At 39.8% G+C, this 23,960-nt stretch overlaps 1 protein-coding gene across 1 annotated transcript; it reads left to right on the top strand.

Annotated features, from left to right (window-relative positions):
* The first annotated feature begins 2,285 nt into the window (after window positions 1–2,285).
* Window positions 2,286–4,364, top strand: SLITRK1 (SLIT and NTRK like family member 1). The gene has a single exon (XM_024193315.1). The coding sequence runs from the start codon at window positions 2,286–2,288 to the stop codon at window positions 4,362–4,364; it is 2,079 nt and encodes a 692-aa protein (XP_024049083.1).
* The last annotated feature ends 19,596 nt before the right edge of the window (window positions 4,365–23,960 follow it).

Genomic DNA, 23,960 nt, shown 5'->3' with positions numbered 1-23,960 from the left:
TGTCAGTTTCTTTTCCTTCCTCTCTCCCTCCTTCCCTCCCCTTCTCGTCCATCCACCCATATATATGGAGATTTAGCCTTTCATATATATATGGCTAAATCTCTACCCGGAAAATCCGAAATGGCCACAGCAGCTGTTGCAACTTATTTATGATCTAATTAAATTAATTTGATCTGATCATCGGTGGTAGGTTGTCTAATTTAGTCGGAAATTGCAGACCGGGAAACCCTGGGACCAAATTAGCATGCAACAAGGATGACTGGGTGCAGATTCCATCTGGCTTCCTGACTTTTCCTATAAATAGACCTTAAACCCACCCACCCCCCTTCCACCCTCAGTAGATGTTACATTCTGTGCCCTACCAGTACATTGCAAAGTTCACGAATGGAGTCAGCGCATCTGTCCGACTGAAGAGGTGCAAGCTCAGGACTGACTGTAGACGCAGAAGGGACCTAGCGAATCAGGCTCTGTAGCACTCGCATACAACCTCCTCCGCACACTTTTGCAAAGCATTTGGGAACAAGGGTTTATGTTTGCGCCACCCGAGATGCAACTGGTTATTTGCTTGTAGGCATCTGAAACCCGTCCAAATGATGCTGAAACTTTTTTTTTTTACACCAGACAACAAATTTCCCGCTGGGTAATCTATTTTGTCAGAAATCAAAAAGGTAAGAAGGCATTGCATTTGCACAGAGAACTTAAATAGCAACCCTAAAAGACGTGGAAGAAGAAAAATAAGATCCAGTGCTGTCGATTTCAACCCCCCTCTTAAAGGAAATTCGATAACCTCCAGAAACAAGTAGAATGAATTATCTACTGTGCGGCAAATCACCCCCCTCTCCCCCCCACCGCCAGCCCCTTCTCTGTGATCATCTAAATAATAATAAAAAAAAATAGAACACAATCATCCGCGGTTCAACATTCCAAAGGGAACTCCATAAAACCACCAAATCCAGCATGAAACGCTATAGACTGCAGGGGAGGAAGAGATGCATTTAAAATCAACGTTAAAAATGGCGTGGAGTATAATTACCTCAAATTGCTATTCGCTTGACTCCCTGACACTAATTTTATTCAAGCCATTGGGACACAAAATAGGACGAAAGCGCTCTTCCCGGTTGCTAGAGCAGGTGTGTGTGTGTGTGTGTGTGTGTCTGTGTGTGTGTATGGGGGGGGGGGCTAGAAGGGGAGTGTTAAACTTTCCATCTCAGGAGGAAGAAAGAAAGAAATTAAATAATCAGTTTAGGGGAAAGCGTCTAAATAGATCGACAGCTTTAATGCCAACATTTTTAACGCTTGCCCTGTACGTGGATTGATTTTTTTTTTTCTCCAGCATTCCCTCAGCAGATGGATTTTTGCCACTGCAGCTCAGCAGAGGGTGTCAGATCTTTGAGAGTGCACCAGGTTGGAACGAGCAGCGCCTCTTAGCAACTCTCCCTCCGTGTGTGTGTGTGCAACTCAGAAACAGAAGAAGAAGAAAAGGGAAAGAAGAGAGACCGAGGAGGGAAGAGAGAGGAGGGAGAGAGAGAGACTGACAGAGCGAGAGGAGAGCAGAAGAAGAAGGGATCGGAGGAGAGGAGAAATGGACAGCCAAAAAACGCAGCGATTGCAGAATTTTTGCAGCGCCATTGGTTCGGCATCCGGTCCTCAGGCTGGGGCGTGATTTCAGCACCAAGGGGGACTGGACAGCACCCAGAAGGGGACTCCTGGGCACCGAGCAGCGGCAGCAGCAGCAAGGAGCCCGGCTTTGCAACAGAAAAGCAAGGTCAGTCCGAAGCAAAGCCATGCACACAGGCAGCTCTTCTCTACCACCGCTGCACTCCCTGCCTGCTTCTCTCTAATATGCAGTGGCTGCTTATAATTGCTAGCATTATTCCTGTTCCAATTAGCGAAACCGGCCAACAGAGATCTACTTAGCTTTTTCGGGAGGTTTCAGGAGGGGTTGAGGAGGGGGATTTTTTCTACTTTTTCTTTTTCTTTTTTCTTTCTTTTTTTTTTTCTTTTTTTTTTTTTGCGTGCCTTGCAGTACGTGCCTGGATAGTTTGTGGATATAATTATTGACTGGTGACTGGGCTGTTGCAGTGTATGTGGGGGGGAAGAGAAAGGGATAAAGGAGAAAAGAAATCGCTCCCCACCCCAGCCTCCCTACCCCCCACACGTCCCCCCCCCCTTTGGTGGTGGTTCGGACATCTCCTCTCTCGAATGAACTGGAATTGTTTTCGGTGTGAGGATGATGGTTGCTGTTACTTTGTGATGACATCGGGGATGAATTGTTCGGTTTAAAAATGCTGCTTTGGATTCTGTTGCTGGAGACGTCTCTTTGTTTTGCTGCTGGAAACGTTACAGGGGACGTTTGCAAAGAGAAGATCTGTTCCTGCAACGAGATAGAAGGGGATTTGCACGTAGACTGTGAAAAAAAAGGGTTTACCAGCCTGCAACATTTCAGCGCCCCAACTTCCCAGTTTTACCATTTATTCCTGCATGGAAATTCCCTGACTCGACTTTTCCCTAATGAGTTTGCTAACTTTTACAATGCAGTCAGTTTGCACATGGAAAACAACGGTTTGCATGAAATTGTCCCTGGGGCTTTTCTAGGGCTGCAGCTGGTAAAACGTTTGCATATAAACAACAATAAGATAAAATCGTTCAGGAAACAGACTTTCCTGGGGCTGGACGATCTGGAATATCTCCAGGCAGATTTTAATTTATTAAGGGATATTGACCCGGGAGCATTTAGGGATTTAAACAAGCTGGAGGTGCTGATTTTAAATGACAACCTCATCAGCACCTTACCTGCCAACGTGTTTCAGTATGTGCCGATCACCCACCTCGACCTCCGGGGAAACCGACTTAAAACCTTGCCTTATGAGGAGGTCCTGGAGCAGATCCCAGGCATTGCTGAAATTCTGCTGGAAGATAACCCCTGGGACTGCACTTGTGATCTGCTATCCCTGAAGGAGTGGCTGGAAAATATACCCAAAAATGCTTTGATCGGCAGAGTCATTTGTGAAGCTCCTACTAGGTTGCAGGGCAAAGATTTGAATGAGACCACAGAGCAAGAGCTGTGCAGGAAAAACAGAGTGGATTCTAGTCTAGCTGCTCCCCCTGCCGAAGAGGAAACCTGTGATCCTGGTCCCATTCCAACCCCCTTTAAAATACATGGCATAGAAGATCCTGCCACTCCCGGATCTGCTCCAAACGGAGGTACAAAGATCCCAGTCAACTGGCAAATCAAGACCCGACCCACTGCTGCGGGCTCGACAATTAGCGTGAAAAACAAGCTACCGACTAGCATGCCCTGTCCGGAGATCTGTAGCTGCGATCAGATCCCTGGCTCGGGTTTAAAGGTTAATTGCAACGAAAGAAATGTGAGCAGTTTGGTAGCTTTGAAACCCAAGCCGTCCAATGTGCAGGAGCTGTTTCTGAGAGACAACAAAATACATACAATCAGGAAATCCCACTTTCTGGATTACCGGAAACTTAACCTATTGGATCTGGGGAACAACAACATCGCTACTGTGGAGAACAACACCTTCAAGAATCTCTTCGAGCTCAGGTGGCTGTACATGGATAGCAACTACTTGGACACTTTGTCCCGCGAGAAATTCACCGGGCTGCAGAACCTAGAGTATCTGAATGTGGAGTTTAATGAGATCCAGTTGATTCAGCCCGGCACCTTCAATGCAATGCCCAAGCTCCGAGTCCTAATCCTCAACAACAACCTGCTGAGGTCCCTCCCCGTGGATGTGTTCGCTGGGGTCTCGCTTTCCAAGCTGAGTATACACAATAACTATTTCATGTATCTCCCGGTGGCGGGGGTATTGGACCAGCTCACGTCCATCACCCAGATCGATCTGCATGGCAACCCGTGGGACTGTTCGTGCCCGATTGTGCCTTTCAAACAGTGGGCAGAGATGCTGCGCCCCAAGGTGGTCATGAGCGATCTGAGGTGTGAATCCCCAGAGGATTTCTTTAAGGAGGATTTCGAGTCCCTTGCCAACGACGTGATTTGCCCGCAGCTCAAAATATCGCCCACCTTCACTTCCAATAACAAAAACAGCACCGGGTTGGCAGAGACAGGGACTCACGCCAACTCCTACCTAGAGACCAGCCGGGTCTCCATTTCGGTGCTGGTCCCAGGACTCCTGCTGGTTTTTGTCACCTCCGCCTTCACAGTAGTTGGCATGCTAGTGTTTATCCTGAGGAACAGAAAGCGCTCTAAGCGGAGGGACGCCAACTCATCTGCATCTGAAATCAATTCCTTACAGACAGTCTGCGATTCTTCTTACTGGCACAACGGACCCTACAATGCAGATGGAGCCCATAGAGTTTATGACTGTGGCTCTCATTCTCTATCAGACTAAGAACTGGAGTCGGACAGGGGGGGGAAAGTAGGAAGCCAATTCAATTTTGCAGCGAGCAACCCAGTGATTAAAGAATCCCTGATCTGTGCATTGCTGTCTCGTCTGCTAACGTCACTGCTAAATAACGACAAGGGACGGTTCTTAACCCAAACTACCTTCTGTGAAAATAACACACACACACACAAAGCAAAAACTGTGGCGTATTTCAGTGAGTGAAGGCCGGTTTTTTCAACGGACCCTTTAAGTATAGCGACACTGAGGCGGTGCTTCGTGCATCTGACTGTGTATTACCTTAGTTTGCAATGGAAAGCAAGGTTCAACTTGGTTAAAATCTTGCAGGGGTACCATTGTTTTGTGGATTAGCCCCGTGTGGATGGGCGGCGGTGGGGGAGGGAGGGAACCTGGACGGTGGCCTCCTCCCCTTGATAACAAAGCAGGAGTGAAACGTTGCACGAAGGCATGAATGTAATGTAAATAAACGACTGATTAAAACAAACAAACAACAAAAGTGCTGCATGGCTCGCATGGATACAACGCACCCTAAGGACGCTCCTCCAGCACCCAACTGGAAACAGCGTCTAGTTCACACCACCATCCCTCTTACCTGATAAGTCCCATCGTATCAAACTTTCTATATACAAAATACAGTATAATAATAAAAAAGTGCCATTTCGCCATATTTTGTGTGATCGATAGGCAGTAGATAGAGATCGTACTTTTACTGTGGAAACGAACAATGTAAAGATTTTATTTAAGACATATTTGCATGGATATTCTCATTGGTTCATTTTCTGATTTGAGGGTGGGGATTTACTTTGTTGGGTGAAGTTTTCTTTTTGGTTCGGTTACCGCTTTTTCTTTTTAAATATACATATCCAACAATGCCTTTCCATCTGAATGTAAAATTTAGTACCCTTGATTTCTATTATGGTAACCGTGTAAACATTCAAACAAAAACAAAAAAATCCGAGGCAGTTAAGCATGACCAATTAATGTCACTCTAGTGCTTAGGCTGCGAAGTTTAATGGTAGACAATTCTGTGCTGTTGTAAATCTTACTATAACTTGAGGAAATCAGAACTGAGGAAGCAAGTGAAACTTACTAATTATATTCGAGGATTTTATAATGGCATATTTTTTCAGTATTAAAGTGAAAATGTTTTCAACTCCGGGTCCTTACCATTTTTCCAGCACCAGTTTTTGCAAGTGGGTTATTTGGTTTATGGGGCAATATTCTGCTTTCAATGCTGAGTATCCTTCGCTCTCTCTCTTCCCCATCACCTCACTATCCCCGATGTAAAAATATCACGCAGCACTTCTTCTTTTCTGTTTTGTTTTTTATTGAGTCAGTGAATACCTTTATTAATACCGAGCATCTCTCGCTGCTGCTGCTGCTGCACACACTGCAGATATATTAGGAGTGTTAATGGAAATTAGATTTAATTGACTCTGCATACATCGGTTTCATTAAGCCAAGTCCAGATTTCACTGGTCAGCATTTCAAACCCATACGCAGCCCCAGTGACTGGCAGTCCTGTCTGCTGCTGGCAGTTCGGCTGGAATATCTGCCGGGAATGGGGAAACTAATTAGCGAAGGGAATTTCCCATCCTCAGCCCCAGTTGCTGCACCTTTTAATATTAATACTTGAACTAATTACACGTAGGTGATGCTGTCCAACTGCAAACCGATCTCCTTTGATTCCGTCCTCATGTCAGGCAGGGCCCTTTAACTAGATGGTATATGTAAAGGTAGAAAGCCGCGGCAAACCAATTGCATCTCAAAGCTGGAGTCCCAGTGGAGATATGAAAAAAATCAGTCAAGTTGCTTCTGGCTTTCTCCAGGCAGAGAATCCCTTTAAAGAGTAAAACACCGAAAGGTACTAGCTAAACTTCAAATACTGATTCGGTATGCTTTGTAGAAAATGTCCACCTTTGGGATATGTGGTGGGAAAACAGGCACACGTATACACCCATACACAGTGCAGCTGATAGCCTGATACCCATTTTACACCATGGTAGAAGCCTCACCACTATTCTAGCACGTCTGAAGCATGGTAGACTGTTCTTCTAATCTAGACCCATGATCCTGGTTATGGAAAGATGAGTAGCCTCCTACAACATGTCTGGATGTTTCATTGAAGTTGGTTTGTACAAAGTTTTGATAATAAAATATTTTTTCTTCATACAAACCATTACTTCAGGGACCTTCACTATGTCTGATGACTTCTCCTTTGCTATAGAGATTGTTCTGCCAGAACATTCTGTGTTAGACAAAATGATGACTCACTAGAGTAGTTCGGATTTACTCCTCCCCGTTTATTAAAAAAAGGTTAAAAGGTGTTTAAATGTGAGTTCTTAAGGCCTCCTTAGAACACCATCAACTTCAGTTAACAGAGGATACAGCAGGCCTTCCTGCATAATGTGGGGTTGTCCTAGAATCAGTGGTATCTTGTTACCTTCCAAATAGTTTCACTCAGATTCAGTCAGAAAATCTTAAAGGCAAAGAAATCTTTCAATTAACGTTCAAGCCCTTACATTTTAAAAGGGTAAAGCGTTTAACCCCAAACTGAGATTAATGTATTGGTGCCAATTTAAGAATTGTAGATTTTTTTAATGAATTGGCTATTTACCAATATATAATGAAGACCGCCAAAGTGCTTTTTAAAAATGTATAAATGTACAGAAATAATAATATAAAATAGCTGATGCACAGGTATATTAAATGACTATACATAGCTCACATATATGATTAAAAATCATCAAATGTTTTATTCATTTTGATAAAGTAAAACTTCCTTGATGATAAACCTCTACCCTGATATAACACAGCCCGATATAACATGAATTCGGATATAACGCGGTAAAGCAGCACTCCAGGGGGGTAGGGCTGCACACTCCGGCGGATCAAAGCAAGTTCAATATAACGCGGTTTCACCTATAACACGGTAAGATTTTTTGGCTCCCGAGGACAACGTTATATCGGGGTAGAGGTGTAGTTATTATATAAGACACATACATAATATAAATGGTACCACAATGTTGTTAGTTTATAATTATTGCATAGATTCTTGTTTCCTAACTTTTAGAAGAGCTGTTTAACTCTAGAAGTCATATGTGGTATGTGACGTATGTTGCTTCCAGTTGACTCACTCTTCAATTCATCAAAATAAAAGAGATTTCAGCAAGACCAGATGGAAAAAGAGGGAAAAAGACATAGATTTCTTGTTTAGTCCTATAGCTTAAAACAGAGTATTTTCTGCCTGCTGTGAAGCTAAGAATAGCCTAGAACTTAATCTGTTGCCATAGAAATGTGTGTTTGTATATATGATAACCTTTTTCTTGCTTATTTAGCAGAAAGATGAATGAAATTATCTCGTAGCAAAATGGTAATGTAGTGAATGGATGGTATGTATTTTTTTAGTAGGTCTGTGCTATTGGAACTTCCCTGCACAGATGAATGCATTTATATTCCTTTGTTAATTCTTACCTGTAGTGACAAGGTATTTTGTCACTTTAGTTCCATTAATTTGATAATGGAATGTTTCATATGCAGCTTGTAAGCTCGGGGATAGCGGCTCAACTTCAGTGGGAGCTGGATCAGATCCTATGTGAGAAAGGAGAAAAGGCCTAGGCTGCTAGTCCATAGTAGTAAAACTCCCATTGACCTTAAAAGGTGGGATTTTCAAAAGTGCTTAACATAGGACTAACTATGCCCCCACTGAAGTAAATGATAAAACATTCATTATATACAATGGGAGCAAAGTTAGGCCAGTGTTGAGTGCTTTTGAAAACCCCACTCCAAGTGTCTAGTGAGACTCCAGGTGTCTAGTGAAGATTTGATAGACTTCATATGTACAACAGTTTTTTCCTGTATTGTGTCTTCTGAAAGCTCTTAGATAAGCAGACATCTCTTTATGGCTTGGTCCATGACAATGTACGGTGTAGAGGTTTAATTATAATATTTAGCTTAGTTAGTATTTGGTTTGTTTGGTGTCTATTTTTATTCAAGTATGATCCACATCCCAATAGTTTTAAATTATTGAGATCAGCAGACTGCTTGTATTCATGCTGAAACAGAGTTGTTTAAATATAATGGACCAGATTGTTTGGCCCAGCTCCATTCCCTTTGCATCATTCCTGCAGCACAATTGGTGTGGAAAGCCACCAGTATCTCCACGGCTGTTGATTCTCCTGGTGTAATGAAGCCTCCAGGAGATGTAGCAATGGCTCGCTGGCTCCTATACCAGCTTCCCTGCCGCTCTCATTTTAGGGGTGTGTCACACTTCAGCAATCTCCAGTTGGCATATGGTCCCTTGAACATCAGTATAATCCTTTTAAGCTACTCTAAACTATGCTGGGGCTAGCTCCAGGGCCAGTGCAGTTCAAAGCCACCTTTCTGATGATCCCCACTTTTTCCTGTACCAAGTTGATCTTGACCCAGTAGAGAATGGGAGCCAATGTAGAGGTGTTATAATATAATATAATATAATATAATATAATATAATATAATATAATATAATATATAAATGACTAAGTCTAGCAAATTAGGGATCATTATCTGATCATTCAGCTAGAGATACAGTGCTTTCACTGGTAATTTACTGTTAACTCAAAATAGAAGCTAGTATTTAGCTCAACTGTTCAACAGCTTGAGGAACTGCCATCACATTACCTCATTATTGCAGGGAAAAATTACGTAGTGTGCTCAGTAGCAGCGCTATGAATAGGGTACTTTGGCATTGCTGTTCTGTGGTTAATTATCTTGCCAGTTCACATTGCATAGGACTGAGTGGCTTCAACTACCTCACAAAGATATTGAAATGTTTGTACATATTTATTTGAATTTATCCTTTTTGATATAAAATATAGGAGCTGAACCTTCAAGTGTTCACAGTGCAGAATTCCCAGAAGAGCAAATGGGAGTTCCATGTATGGAGCACTGGCTGGATCAAATTGGCAATTGGTAGTGGAGAAAAGATCAGAAATATACAGCACAGTTCTATGAGATGCTGAGCCTCTTGAAAGGGGCAGAGTGCCGCCAACTCCCATTGGATTCGGTGGGACTGATAGGTCTCAGCACCTTCCAGCATTTGGCCCATAACTTGAGCATTAGACTCATTTTTTTCCCCTTATAAATTGTTAATGGACCTGATTGTGCAATTCTTTCTCAGTCCCATTAAAGTCAGAGAACAAATCCTGTGAGTTGTTATTGAGCACCCACAACTCAAATTGATTTCCATTGAGGTTACTCTTGTTCAGCAGCACCTCCCAGTCTTTGGCCTAGTGGGAGTTGTGCCTGGATAAGGACAGTAGTACTTGTCTCACTGTTGTTTTGCTCTTCTTGAATCAGTTCGTATGCAGTGGTGGGACCTTTGATTTTTAATAAATTTCTACCTCCATGTCAGGGCCGGCTCCAGGCACCAGCTTGGCAAGCAGGTGCTTGGGGCAGCCGCTCCGGAGAGGGGTGGCACATCCAGCTATTCGGCGGCAATTCGGCGGACGGTCCCTCACTCCCACTTGGAGTGAAGGACCTTCCGCCGAATTGCTTCCGCAGATCGCGATCGCGGCTTTCCTTTTTTTTTTTTTTTGGCTGCTTGGGGCGGCCAGAACCCTTGAGCCGGCCCTGCTCCATGTAAACTCCTTATTGGTATAGATTGCACACTAGAACATGACAGCTTCTAAACTCTGACTTTTTTTTAAAAAATCAACTAATGAGGAGGTTAATACTCTTTATTTATTTCAATACAGATTTAGATAGTAACGATGGTCAGCCACAGCTGAGCAGTGCAGCCATGGGTAGCATTGTGGGAAACAGCTGGCAATTTAAGGTAGATGAACTACTGAAGTAATACTGAAAGTAATTGTCCAATGTGTAGGGGCCTAGAGTAGGAAAGAGGAGTTCTGAGTTTTAGTACTTGCTTCACTTCTGACCTGTGCGGTGAACTGGTAAAAGTAACTTAATGTCTCTATTTCCCCTCCTATCTTGTTTTCTTAGATTGTTAGCTCTTTGGGGGAGGAACTGTATCACAGTGGGTGTTTGTACAGCGCCTGACACAGTGGGGCTCTGATCTTTGATCTCGGGCCTCTGAGCATTACTGTAATATAAGTAATAAATAACAATAATAGAAATGTGGGAGGGAGGCCCAGGAAGGAAAAATATAAAGTACAATAAAATAAATCTATTTTAGGTTTAAGGCTCCAGTGTTTTTCTGATTTCGATAGTTTATCAGGCTGGTCAAATAGACAGGTCCTGTAGAAGAGGAATATTTACCACATTTTTTTTTCTATCGCATTTGCTTTTTTTCTATGTCATTTGCCTTTTTCAATCTGTGTTTATTTAGATACAGTCTCACCTCTTATGCAATAAGGTGATGAAGTGGATGATGGCAGGTTCTTTGAGACAGGAGTCATATGACATGACCCAGCGGTAGCCGACAACAGATTGGATTTTTGGTTTGGACAGTGATTGAATACTATTATTAGTAAGAGATAACTTCAATGGAATAGAACACAGGAAAACAGTCTTCTGTTTCTACCCAAATACTAAGGCAACACTGGGATGCTTATTGGGGCACATTGCTCCTGTGACAATGTAAAATTGCAATGGCTTTATTTCCTTTGTGTGACTGATGCTGATGTCACATACAGTGGTGTAAATCAGGAATATCTCCAAAGATATCAGCTGAGTTTTAGTCTTTTTAAACCAATGCAAGTGAGATCAGAATTAAACATTTTTAACATTACTAATATTCACCTGCTGCATTCTGAATATCCTACAGTATCATGACATTGACCCAAATTCTTCCTTGTGAAACTCCATGGATGTAACTGAGGGCAGAAATTAGCTTATTAAAGGGCATGTCATCCATGAAGTACAATTTTAAAAGTGCACTGTACATTTATGACCTGTGTGGTTTCTTACAATTTTACATTGTTATCTGAATAATGGTCATCAGAGCAATAATGAGACTCACTGGCATGGATTTTCTCTCATATAACTGGGCACTTCGGAACAACAAGAAATGCATTTCTGGTGTTTGGGAAATTAATTATGAACTTTAGTAAATAATGTTGAAAAGCAAGTGCCTGCAAGAGTGGAAAAGTGCAATCATTCATAAGAAATGTATTAATGGGTCTCATATCTGTATTATAAAAATTAATTTTACAAATCAAAACAAGGAAATCTTTCAGAACTGTGCATTTTGGGGACATTATTGAAATGTTATAACAGTACTGTAGGCCAATCAGAAACTTTCATTTATGTGATCCATTAAAGGTAAATGCTTACAACACCTGTTGGACCAAAGAGAGCTTTAACCTCAGTAGAATTTATTACTTCTTAAATTATAACTGAATTTAATATTTTGGCTTCAGTGGGAATTGTGCCTATGTAGCTGTGGGCAGAATCTTGGCCTGAAAGTGTAATGGTTTTAGGGGAACAAGTCCCATTAATTTCAACTTCAATTTTGTACTTAGAATAGTAATTTTATGGTATTGGCACTAAGGAGATGTTTGGTTTAGAGATGGACCTGAATCACAAAGTTAACACTTATAATCAATTTGCACATATTATGGGGTTGGTTGGATCCAAGATTTTGGTTTGTCTCCTTATATGTAGGGAAACAAGCTGTAAAGTTCAGCTCTCGATCTGAACTTCTCCAAGGAGCGGACTCATTTTTGATCCAGTATTTTGGTTTAATTCATCTTTAGTTAAAATACAAATGAAATGTTGTGTGTTTTAATTGATTATATTACTGCCAGTATTGGCTAATAGGTATAATGCGACTGACCATGTATTGTCTTAGCAATTTTACAGTCCAATCCAGCTCCCTTTGAAGTCAATGGCAGAAATCCCAGGTCAAACACTCAATGCACAGTATCCTCAAGATGCAACATTTGATAAAAAGGAAAGGAAAATTTTTAAATGGCAGCCAAAGTGCATTCTTGGAGATTTATCGTGCTATTTCTGCCAAGCCATAGATAATAAAAAGTCCTACCTGATTTCAGTAGACTACATTTAATAGATGCACAAAGGTAATATTTGTTCTAATTTGATTATGTCTATTAAGTGTTTGGGGGGGCGGGGCTGGGAGGGGCAAGTAGTTAGTGTGGAAAGAAAGCACTTTTTTACTAGGCCTATTCTTTTGGAACTTAACATTTTGTTGTTTCATGAGATTAGTAATAGGCTAATATTCAAATAAAATAATAATAATACTTTGCATTCCAAATAGAGCCTTCTTCTGATATTACTTACATTGGTATTTCAGAGGTGTACCTCCATTGGCATCAGTGGAGTTGTCTTTGATTTAGCCCAGTGTAAATGAGATTAGATTAAGGCTTCAATATATAGTGCCTTCCATCCAAAAAAATGCAAAGCACTTTATAAGCATTAATAAATGTATCCTCACATGATTATTTATATTAGATATGGGTAATAATTTAAACATATCTATCTATCAAGCTATCAATATAGATATCAATGCATATAGATATCAAATCCTACTCATTTTGCTCACACGAGTCCCACCAAAATAAATGGGACTACCTGAGCAAGATAAACAGGACTTGGCACAAAGTGTCTCATTTCTAGAACACTAGGTCAAATCCATCCCATATCAGAGATAGTTGAAAGCTGTTACTATCTGATGACTGTTTGTGAAATGAGTTGGTGGTTTGAGTCCCGTCCCTAGTCAATGAAAGCCTATATCACACACTAATTAATATCACTACAATTGACATGAATCGGCAAGCCCTACTGGCATTACCCACAGAAAGGCTAGGGATTTGGAGAATGAATCATCTTTTCACTCTTGGGTGACTGGGTCCTTTACAAGGGGTTTATCCAATTCTCCTTCAAGTCATTAATGGCCAAATTATCAAAAGTGGTTAATACATTAGTCATATATATATCACAGTGGCAGATGTTCATGATGAGCTTTCTGAAAATCTGACTTAAGGAATTTTTTTCACTGGTATAGCTCAGTTAATTTACACTGCTGAACACCAACTGAGGATCTAGCCCAAGAAGAATTGGACTAGGTCCCAGGTTAGGGTTGAGGTTTGTGCTGTACCTATTCTGTTGACCAAGAACAGATGTCAGTATCCAGAACTTTTAATTCTGGATTTTAACCTTTTAGGGACACTAATAATTCACATAAAAATGTGAAAACATATCAAAATAATTTCACTGGGTTCAATAAGAATTCAGATTCACAGAAATGTTGTCAACTCCAGGGAAGTTGTGATGATGGCTGATAATGGAAGTATTATGCTTCCCAATCTTACTGCAGAAAACTCCTATTACACAAATTCTAGTCTAAGAAAATGAGATGCCTACACCTTTCTCTTGAAAGTAATTTTGAAGTTGTGAAAAGAGGTAGTGGAAACCTTGATTGACTAAATCATGAATTCTTAAACAGGAGTCAAAACTCATTAAAAAGTTGTACTGTATCAGTAAGAATTTTTGCTGAAATAAACCTGTTGGAGTAAATCTGTAGTTTTGCTGATTTATACCAGCTGAGGATCTGGTCTTTTATCTTTAGCATAGGCTAATAGATTTGGCCTATTAGAATTCTACCATTGATGAATTTGGCCCTCATGTTGTTTAACTTCAGAAACATGAAATGTGGTTTTAAATAAAATAAATGTGGTGGTCTGGCTTTTGTCTTTCTTGAACATCAGTCTGTACCACCCATCAGTTGTAAAAACCCTTCACTGAACTGCTATGGAATACAGATCCTAATATTTATTTATTTATTTTTGAAGTCTAAGACTGATGAAGCACAATAGGGTATTGCATACTGGATTTCTCAGTACATTAGGCAGTCTGTGTGTAACAAACAAAAAACAATTGGAGATTTCATCACTAATAGACTTTTATTCCTTACAAATTAAACATATTAAGTTAATTCTGTAAGTAAATTTTAATTATTTTTCATGTTAATATAATAATTTAAACCAAATACTGTGCCTGGATATTATTTTCATTATTGCAATATCTTGCTTCATAGATTCAGTATATTTATTAAAATTCTTATTGCTCTGCACTACAAAATGGTAAAATAGTTCCAATTCATTAACTTTTCTCTGACTTCTCCATCTATCAAAGTGAAGTTGCAAGCTTGAATTGTATCATATAATTTGTGTAACAAGCCATTTGTAAATGATTACATAGATCCTGGTAGAACTTTCTAAATTGCAGTGCTATATTTTTAGCAATTTCCCACTACTGTGAAATAGATACATGGAAAATCAATTGTAATATGTATATAAGCCTTCATGAAATGTGAAGGAAGATTTTTTGTCTTGCCACTGCTGTAGAAATTATGAAAATGAGGCATTAGTTGTAATATAAAACCTCACCGATGACTTGCAAAATGAGAATTTTTGATTTGCACTTCAAGACTGAACTTTAAGGCAAAATACATATTCCAAACCAAAAGTAAAAGCAGTCTCAATTCTCTATCTCTCTATTTTAATTCTTTCTGATAAAGAACCACCAATGAACAATAAATACATATAGACTTTCAGATTGCTGTTCAGAAATTATATCAAGGTTAATAAGAGAACAGAGAAAAGATAAAGCAATGGTATTGTAGATAACTTTATTTCTAAGAAAAAAAATCTAATTCCTAGTAAATTGCTTAAAGTATGGATTAAACTATTCCTTCTAAATCCTGTTTGCATATGAACAGCCCAGCCACACTTTAACTTAAGAGTCCTATTATGAGGTTTTTTTGCACCTACCTACCTCAGTGTTTGCAAAAGGGTGGCTGTACTTATGACTATGCTCACGAAAAAATCTTAGCCCGATTCTGATTTCATTTACACTGATGTAATTCAGCAACAACTATGTGAAAATCAATTTGTGTGAGATTTTCAGATGGTGTAAATTGGCATCATCATCTGAGGATCTGGCACAGCAATTACTAAGTTATACCAATGTAAAACCTTTGCGAAACCAGAGTCAGGACTCATATGCTGTTTGCTTTGTCTGTCACATGCCATGCTATACATTTAGGGCCAGATCCTGCATTCTTTTCATATTCAAAACTTCCACTGTTTTCAATGGGACATTTAGATATGCAAGGAATGCAGGATTGGGTTCTCAATGGGCTATACTCTGCACTCAGTTGCACCTCCATTTTGGAATTACACTGGTATAACTGAATTTAATTCATTTTGTTTACCATCTCTACAACTTGTGAATTTGTTTATTAACACATTATAACAAAAATAATAGATACCCATCACCATGGGATAATTTGCATTATACATATACGATTTTAAATATTTTTAATCTTTGTTTTGTTATGATTGAATAGGTCACTTTTGTAGATTCTATTCTAAAATATTTTTAATGTTTAGCACATTTGTTTTGAGTTTAGGTTGAATATGCTATTGGTCAGTGAGCTGACAGAATGGCCATGTTAATCAGAAATCCAAGGTCAGTTCCTTCTAAATTCGGACAAATCAATGGGGAGAGCAGGGGTGTAATCCTGGCCCTGATGAAGTCAGTAGTAGTTTCGCCATTTACTTTGCTGGGGCCAGGATTTCACCCTAGATTGGATCTTGCCCCTTGGGAAGATCCCAGTGTTTCTATTCTTACATTCTTTTCCCATGACTTGTACTCTTCTTTGCAGGTAAACCATTCATGGAAACTTTCCTGCTGGAAAATCTCAAGATAATGTAATTTAAATTATGAACCAGTTTTAACGATCTTCTTTCAATTATGCTTCTCTCAGCTGATCACATAGCAGGGCCCTTAGTCTCAAAGCTTTGCAATATGTAACACTGTCAATCTTTGTTAATCCACCAAAGCATATATTTTTGCAAATATGGAAATACTATATTAGTGAAAACGAAATGTTTGGGGGTCTACGCCAAGGATAAGGTGGTTAGAGCTCAAATGTTTGGAAATTTTATCATGATACTAACATATTCAGAACAAATAGTGAAATTGACATGTTGGAATAGAAATTGGAGTATAAATAAACAGAGGTTCTGGTATATACAGGATTAATTTGATTCTCAAAGTATTCACTGTAACAGGACTGGAATAAATGAGAAACATATGCACTGTACACTGTGGCCAACATTTTCAGATTCTAGACAACTAAAGTTAGGCTCAAAAATCTATATTTAGGTAATACATATAAATATCTTAATTTTTCAAAGGTGCTCATCACCTGCAACTTCCATTGAATTCAAGGGGATTTGATTTGTAAGTGTTCAATGCTTCTGAAAATCAGGCCATTTATATAGATGCCTCAGCCTGAATTTAGGAGTTTAAATTTAAGCACACACATGGAAATTTTGGCCTGTAGCTTTCAGTGTTGCACGAATGAGATGTGCAGTAGGATATATTTTGCTCTGAAGGCAGAAATAAATTTCCACTTTGATCACCTGCTTTCTAATATCCACAGTGGATCATTAGTTAAATTATTAGTCTCTCAGGTTGGAGTATTTTATTGGAATAATTGAGGTCTGTCTTAACAAAAGGTCAATTCTGTACAAAGAAAATATTTGATATTGTTCTGGTCTGGTCAATCAAAGCACTTTTGTACCTTTCACTTCCAGATGTTATTCACTCCTTAGCTGGGTTTGCTGCATTTCAGTTGAACACATTTTATGATTGTTTTGTGTGTTTGCATGTGTATTGTCTATCTGTGGAGTAGATCTTAACACCTTCGCTGCCCAGTTTAACTATGTATGTGTGTTGGGGTTAAACACACATGATATAGGCCAGGGGTCTCAAACACGCGGCCCGGGGGCCACATGCGGCCCGCGGGGTTGTTTTCTGCGGCCCGCAAGCTCCTCACGGGCCCCCCCAGCATTTACCTAGAGCGGCTCCAGCCCGACATGCACCGGGGGAAGGCCAGGCTCCCTGCCTGCCTGCTCTGCCCCCTGCCGCTCCGGGAAGCGGCCGGAATGTGGGGAAGGGGGGGCACAGGGCTCTGTGTGTTGCTCTTGCTTCAGGCAGCGCCCCCAGCAGCTCCCATTGGCTGCAGTTCCCCGTTCCTGGCCAATGGGAGCTGCTGGGGGTGGTGCCTGAAGCAACAGCAACACACAGACCCCTGTGCCCCTCCTCCCCCAGGTTCTGGCCATTTCCCGGAGCGGTGCGGGGACAGGCAGGCGGGCGGCCTGCCCTGCCCCCGGTGCGTGTCGGGCCGGAGCCCACCCCCCGAGCCCCTCCTGCAGCCCAACTCCCTGCTGTACCCTGCACCCCTCCTGCAGCCCAACCCCCTGCTGTACCCCACACCCCTCCTGCACCCCACACCCCAACTCCCTGCCCTGAGCCCCCACCACACCCCACACCCCTCCTGCTCTCCCTGGGGGCAGGAAGGGGGCAGAGTTGGGGTGGGGATTTCAGGGAAGGGGTTGGAATGGGGGCAGGGCCTCATGGAAGGGGTGGAGTGGGGGCGGGGCCAAGGGTGGCAGGGGGAGGTGTCAGTAATGCGGCCCTCGGCCAATGTACTAGTCCTCATGTGGCCCTCGTGGTCATTTGAGTTTGAGACCCCTGATATAGGCACTGCTGGGAAATGGGCAAACTGGTTTAAACCAGAATAGTAAATCCTTCTCTCAGGAAATGGAAAAACTAGTTCAGTCAGAGTAAGAGTCGGTCTGATTCTCAATTCAATCTCTGAGCCAAAGCATGCTTGAACTTTTAACGCCAAATTCTGAAACAGCCTTCTAGCGGTTGTTCCATCAGCCCAGAATTACTAGAGTGTGTTATGATCCACACATACACCCCCCACCCAGGCAGACCTATTATGTCATGGGTATGTCTGCATTGCAGCTGGGAGTGAGCCCCCAGGCCTAGACAGACAGACTTGTGCTAATGAGGTTCAAGATTGTGCACATGGGGCTTAAGCTAGCAAGCTTAAAACAGCAGTGTGTATGTTGCGGCTCAGGCTGGAGCTCAGGCTTTCAAGCCCCCCTGATTTCTTAGGCTTGAAAGACAGCTCCAGAACTAAGTGCAGCATCCCACTTCTATTTTTAGTCGACTAGCTCAAATGCACAATTTTTAACAGCACTTTTAAAAAGTCTGCTTTTGATTTACAGATGTTTAAACAAACGTGGAAATTATATTTTCAGTTGGATTTTTGCATTCAGCTAACCAAATAGCTTCATTTTATAACATAAATTATAAATTGTGCTGTCAATTAAATGGTAATGTGACCTAATCCTTTTTATTATATTAATACAAAATGGACATAGTGGATGTTATTGAATTTTAAACATAAGTTTAACTTCATTGATTAAAAAGTGCTTTAAGGATGTTCAGCACACTGTGCACTTGAGGCCACGCCTGAACAGTCAGATAAAATCATTTTGAACCACTTATCTACAATCTGGCCCCCAGGAGGTCATTGCAAGATCAGGGACTATTATATACTACATGTATAGGCTTGTCGGAACTCTATTCTTATTTTTATAATTTCAACAGATAATATTGATGGGACTTTTTAAGTGTTTTTTGTTGTTGTTTTTTGTAGTTTTTTTATTGATTTTAAATTTTCACAGATGTATGACATTTTGAGTTTTAAGCATTTTTAAAATGTTTATTTTTATCAATTTAAATATTCAGAGTAATTGGGGAGGGATCATATAATTACTTAATGACAGTAGACATTGAGATTCAAAATTAAAGCTTTGTAAGCTGTTAGAACACAGTCAAAATGTATGAAGTAAGGATCCTTATATAGATACATGATACCTGTTTTTATTATTCATTTGGTAGTCCAATCACTAATTCAAAAGTCAAAATCAATGGATTTTGACTCCAATAAGTTCGTAAATGGCATTTTTCTTACTTTGGCTATCTGCAAATGTTGATTATTATAATTGAAAATACATTTTGTTTTGTTTTTTTGGGTTTGGGTATGTACTTTGAAATTGATATTTACTGATACTGACTCATTCTAACCCTATAATCAGGTGTTGATCTACCAAAGAAAATCAGGATGTCCCAGCATTTAGGAGATCCCAGAGTTAGTGGCTCCCAATGTTTCAACCCTTTATAGTTCAGTGACCTATTAATACAACAAACCATACCCGTGGAAATGGGAGGGCACCAGGGATATTCCTCAATTGTGCATTTCCCACATAGTGGCCAGCCACAGTTGCAGCAGCCCAGAGTGCTTGCCCAGAGGCACCTGCTGGGGCTTGGGGTTTCAGCCCTGCTCCTGCTGAAGCCCCGAGTCCTGGCAGTTGTGCCCCATAGGGCTGAAACCCTGAGACCCCTCTCCCTGCTGGGCAAAAGCCTTAGAACCACCCCCTCCGCTGGGCAGAAGCCCCGAGACCACCACCTCGCTGCAGGTCAGAAGTCACAAGCTCTCTCTCCACAATCTGGTAGATGGAGAATGGGTGGGGTGGGGTGTAGGAGGCTCCACAAGCCGCACTTTAACGGTAAAAGAGCTGCATGGGGCTCACGAGCCACAGTTTGGCCACCCATGTCATAGCCTGATTCAAGTCATTGGGTTAATGGTTGTTATTGCCAAAAAAAAAATAATAAAAAAATAAAATAAAAAAACCCACCAACCCCCGGCTCCCCCCCAAACACCCAGTTGACCAAGATATGTGGTTGTAAATGGAAGGGAGCAGATCATGATTTTATTAGCTAGAGATAGATGTTCAGCCCTGAAAGAGCTCCAAATGTCAAACAATAAGTGTTCTAGCCTGGCTTTTGAGGCTGTTATCAAATTAATTAAATTGACTCTGAGCTCTGTGAGAAGATCAACACATACACAGGCTGTATCAGTCCAATCAAATAATTCTTTCCTGTAATTTGTAACACACTCTGTAAAATTTAAATGTTTGTGTTAAATATTCAAATGTGACTTCTTTAGTAGACAATAAGTACATATCTTCATTTTGTTTGGAAAACTTGTCAGGAGGAGAACACTCAAGTTATCATTATGATCCCATTTTTCTAGAAGACAAGCTTTTATTATTATAATTATTATTATTATTATGGGATGATACTGTTTCTTTTCCTGGTCAAACACAAGAGAAAATGTCCCAGATAGATTTACAAGTGCATCTTGCCTTCAGATAATATGACAAACTACAAGACGCTTGTGAAAAAGATTTTTGATTTCTTCATGTAGCAGAAACACTGTCTTTGCAACTCTCTTGCCACTGATAACTACAGTTATTGTGTGTGTAGCTTAAGTGTAATATGCTTTGCTCCCATTGCTGTGCACAGGACTTCAAACAATCTAGCAGTGAGTGTTACAAAAAATATAACTTTATCTGCTGTCTTCAGGATACCAGGCCTTTTGGCTCACATATGCTTAGCACCTACTGCTTCCTTACATAAAAAAAACAGCAGTCCATATGGCATTTAATTGTACAATTTGTACTCTGCAAATTACCTGGCAGTACTTGCCTGTCATTGCCATTGCTCCAATAATTGCATTACCTGCACAGTTATGCCATGATAATTTGTTACAATTTATAAAGTTATCGAGTGATTTACAGGTGTTTTTTTTCTGCAGTGGTTTGACTTGGAAGTTCTTTCAAATAGTTTTCCTATCTATCTATCTATCTATCTATCTAAAACTTGCAAATACATTAGCATGAATGGATGTATAATTTCACTCAACCAACTGACTTGCAAAGCTGATACTCTTATAGTAAATGTATCAGCTGAAGCTTGAAAACTTTGGACATATCATCAGTTTTTCTTCTGCTCACCATATTATTTGAGAATGTGATTCACTTATTTTGTTCACAGCAGAATCTTTGTGTATTCCCTGACAAGCTCTAGTTGTGTGCAATTCTGTATCATTGTGGGGGTAGGGGTGGGGAATGGACAGGAATAGAGAATAGCGTGCTGTGATTTGAAGGCATTGGAAAGGATTGAATTTGGGATGACTGCATTACTCACAAGAGGTAAATATCATCAATGTTAGGGCTCAGACAAGTGAAAATTTCAGTACTATATTGGGAAATTCCATATTTGGGTGGAAAGAAAGACATATTTTTGAGGCATGCTACAAATATATATCAGAGAGACAAGGTGGGTGATATCATATCTTTTATTGAATCAACTTTTGTTGGTGAGAGAGAAGTTGGTCCAATAAAAGTTATTACCCCACCCACCTTGTGTCTCTAATATTTTGGGACTAAAAAAGGCTACTACAAGACTGCACACAAATATATATTGGCATGCCACAAAAAAAATGAAATGTGTGTAGTTTGAAGCTGCTTATGCTAAATCGATTAGTAGGCTGAGTTAAGTGATATCGCAGGCATATGATAAATTGAATTTATTGCATGGATGCCACTACCACATATATGGTATATAAGTACCTATATCTACTAATTTATCTAGTGAAAATGACAGCATAAAGGAGAGAGTGGCTATCAAGGGACTGAAGCTCTCAAATTAGGAAGCCCAATGAGGACAAAAAACAGTCCGTTGAGCATCTGCCGGTCTGTACCCTTGCCAAATCATAACTGGAGTATTTAAAATGACCATGGGAGGATAGGATAGAATGGGAGGATAGGAAAAAAGTTTCCCAAAGGAAATTGGCTTTGTAGTCCATGGGAGGAGGGGTGCCCATGTGCAAGTCATCTCTGCAACTTACCATTGCATAAATAATTTGTTTTTAATATGCTTCCACAGCAAACTGGCTTCTCTGCAAATTGGTCCAACTGCTGCAGAGCCAGGTCGGCAGAGCATCTTTATATGGCTCAAATGCTGCAGATAAAATCTAGTGACTGACTCTGTGTAAGGTGTTGTCTGATATCTTGTATTGGCATGGGGGAAGGGTATATGTTTAAATACACTCCCCTGTGTCTAATTGCTATGAAATGGGATATTGGAGACTTCAAAAATGGTTCATTTTTATGTCTCTTAATGTTTTTCTTTCAACCTTCACTGTGAAGCATAAAGGAAATTTCATTAAAAACCCATGTCACATTTCAGTATCATTAACAGTTATGTTTTCAAAGAAATGTATGGAGTGTTGGCTAAGTAATTGTCTTTAATGTCAAGAAACTAAAAATTGGTGCATTGCTTTGAAAATGTTAGGGTTAAACATTTTGCCTTGAATTCCCAAATGGAAGGATAGCAAGAATTGTGGATGAAATATGGGCTCATATTTTCTCTCCTTATGTGATATGCTGTGTCTTTTCTCCCCTCTTGGCCTTCTCCTCCTTCTCACTCTTTTGGTATGTAATACCACAAGGTAAAACAAAACATATTGTCATGATTTTATGAATGTATGTCTTTGGATGTTCAATAACATGTTATATTTGCATCTCATCCTTATGTGATGAGACATGCCATGTTGTGACAAGACCAGGCTTTTTCTAACAATGGAGATAGAATCTCTTTCCACAGTCAAAGCAGCAAAAATCAAGTTTCACTGACAACCTGCTCTGAATAAAATTCCATGAATAGTAGTTTATTGTTTGTGTATAATTAAGGCACAAACATAATATTATGCCTCTTCTATGAGACAGTATGTTGTGAAAGGGCCACTCTGGATGGACTTTTCTGTTATGTGGAGCCCGAGATTAGGAGCATTTTATTTTAGATAACTTTCTGATGTAACATTATGATTATGATGGGACTTGATCTATAGTCTATTGGTTAATGGGAGTTTTTCATTAATTTCAAAGGGCATTAGATCAGGCCTTTTATACATATGTACTGTAAATTATGTACCAGATTTAATTTACTCTATAATCAAATCAGTTTATTTATAGTATTATACAATGTTTATTGATGTTATTGCAAAGTCTCCCATTGAGTTCAGTAAGCAAGGGATCAGGCCCTTGGATCGGAGAGAGATCAATTTGGCCCAAAGCTGAGTGAAAAAACAGTGGATAATGAGATTATATAAAAGCAACCTGTACCTGTTAGGGATAATGTGTACTACAGAAGAATATATTTATCCTAAATAATACTGTTGGTTAATAAATTATATTTTGAATCACTCAGATAGTACATAGTGTGATCTTTTAGCTTACTATTTTCAGTATGTTTTATCTAAAATTTATCCCAGTCTCTTCAAAATGATGTTAAATTCATGCATATTTTCCACCACAGATTTGTGAATTATAAAGATATTTTTATATTTACACATAATTAGAAATAGCATAGAAATTTACTTGTATAATCTGTACTAACTCCTGCATCATTTTGTTGACTGTTTATTCTTTTTATTGTGATAACTGTTTTAAACAAGTACACTTTTTAGTCATTTGAATAGCCACCAAAATATGCTCCAGAAAACAAGTTATTGCTGTAAATCAATGCACTTTTTGGAACATTTTTTTTATAAAAAAACAACCCCCTAAACAAATGTGGATAAGGCAAAGTACAAATAAATATTTTTGTGATATCTACTGGGAAGAAATATTTGCATAAAATGACTAGATATATAGACTTTTCAGGCTATTATTGAATTTTAAACAAGAAAAATAAATTGGAATGTATAGTAATTGTATTCTATTAATTTAGTTCTACAACATCCACTTCAATATTGTAAGCATATATATTTAGACATGATAATAAACTTGCTTTGTACTGTCTGAGTAACCAACAACTCAGTTTACCTTAGATAATTGTAAGCTAGAA

The sequence above is a fragment of the Terrapene carolina genome, unplaced genomic scaffold, assembly GCF_002925995.2.
Source record: "Terrapene carolina triunguis isolate 2854851 unplaced genomic scaffold, T_m_triunguis-2.0 Scaffold21, whole genome shotgun sequence".
NCBI classification, from domain to species: Eukaryota; Metazoa; Chordata; order Testudines; family Emydidae; genus Terrapene; species Terrapene triunguis.
The sequence above is the reverse complement of the archived record's forward strand: the minus strand, read 5'-3'. Positions and strand labels throughout refer to the sequence as shown.

Coding starts and splice junctions, on each gene's coding strand:
- SLITRK1 (XM_024193315.1), top strand. CDS start 2,286: ATGCTGCTTTGGATTCTGTTGCTGGAGACGTCTCTTTGTTTTGCTGCT.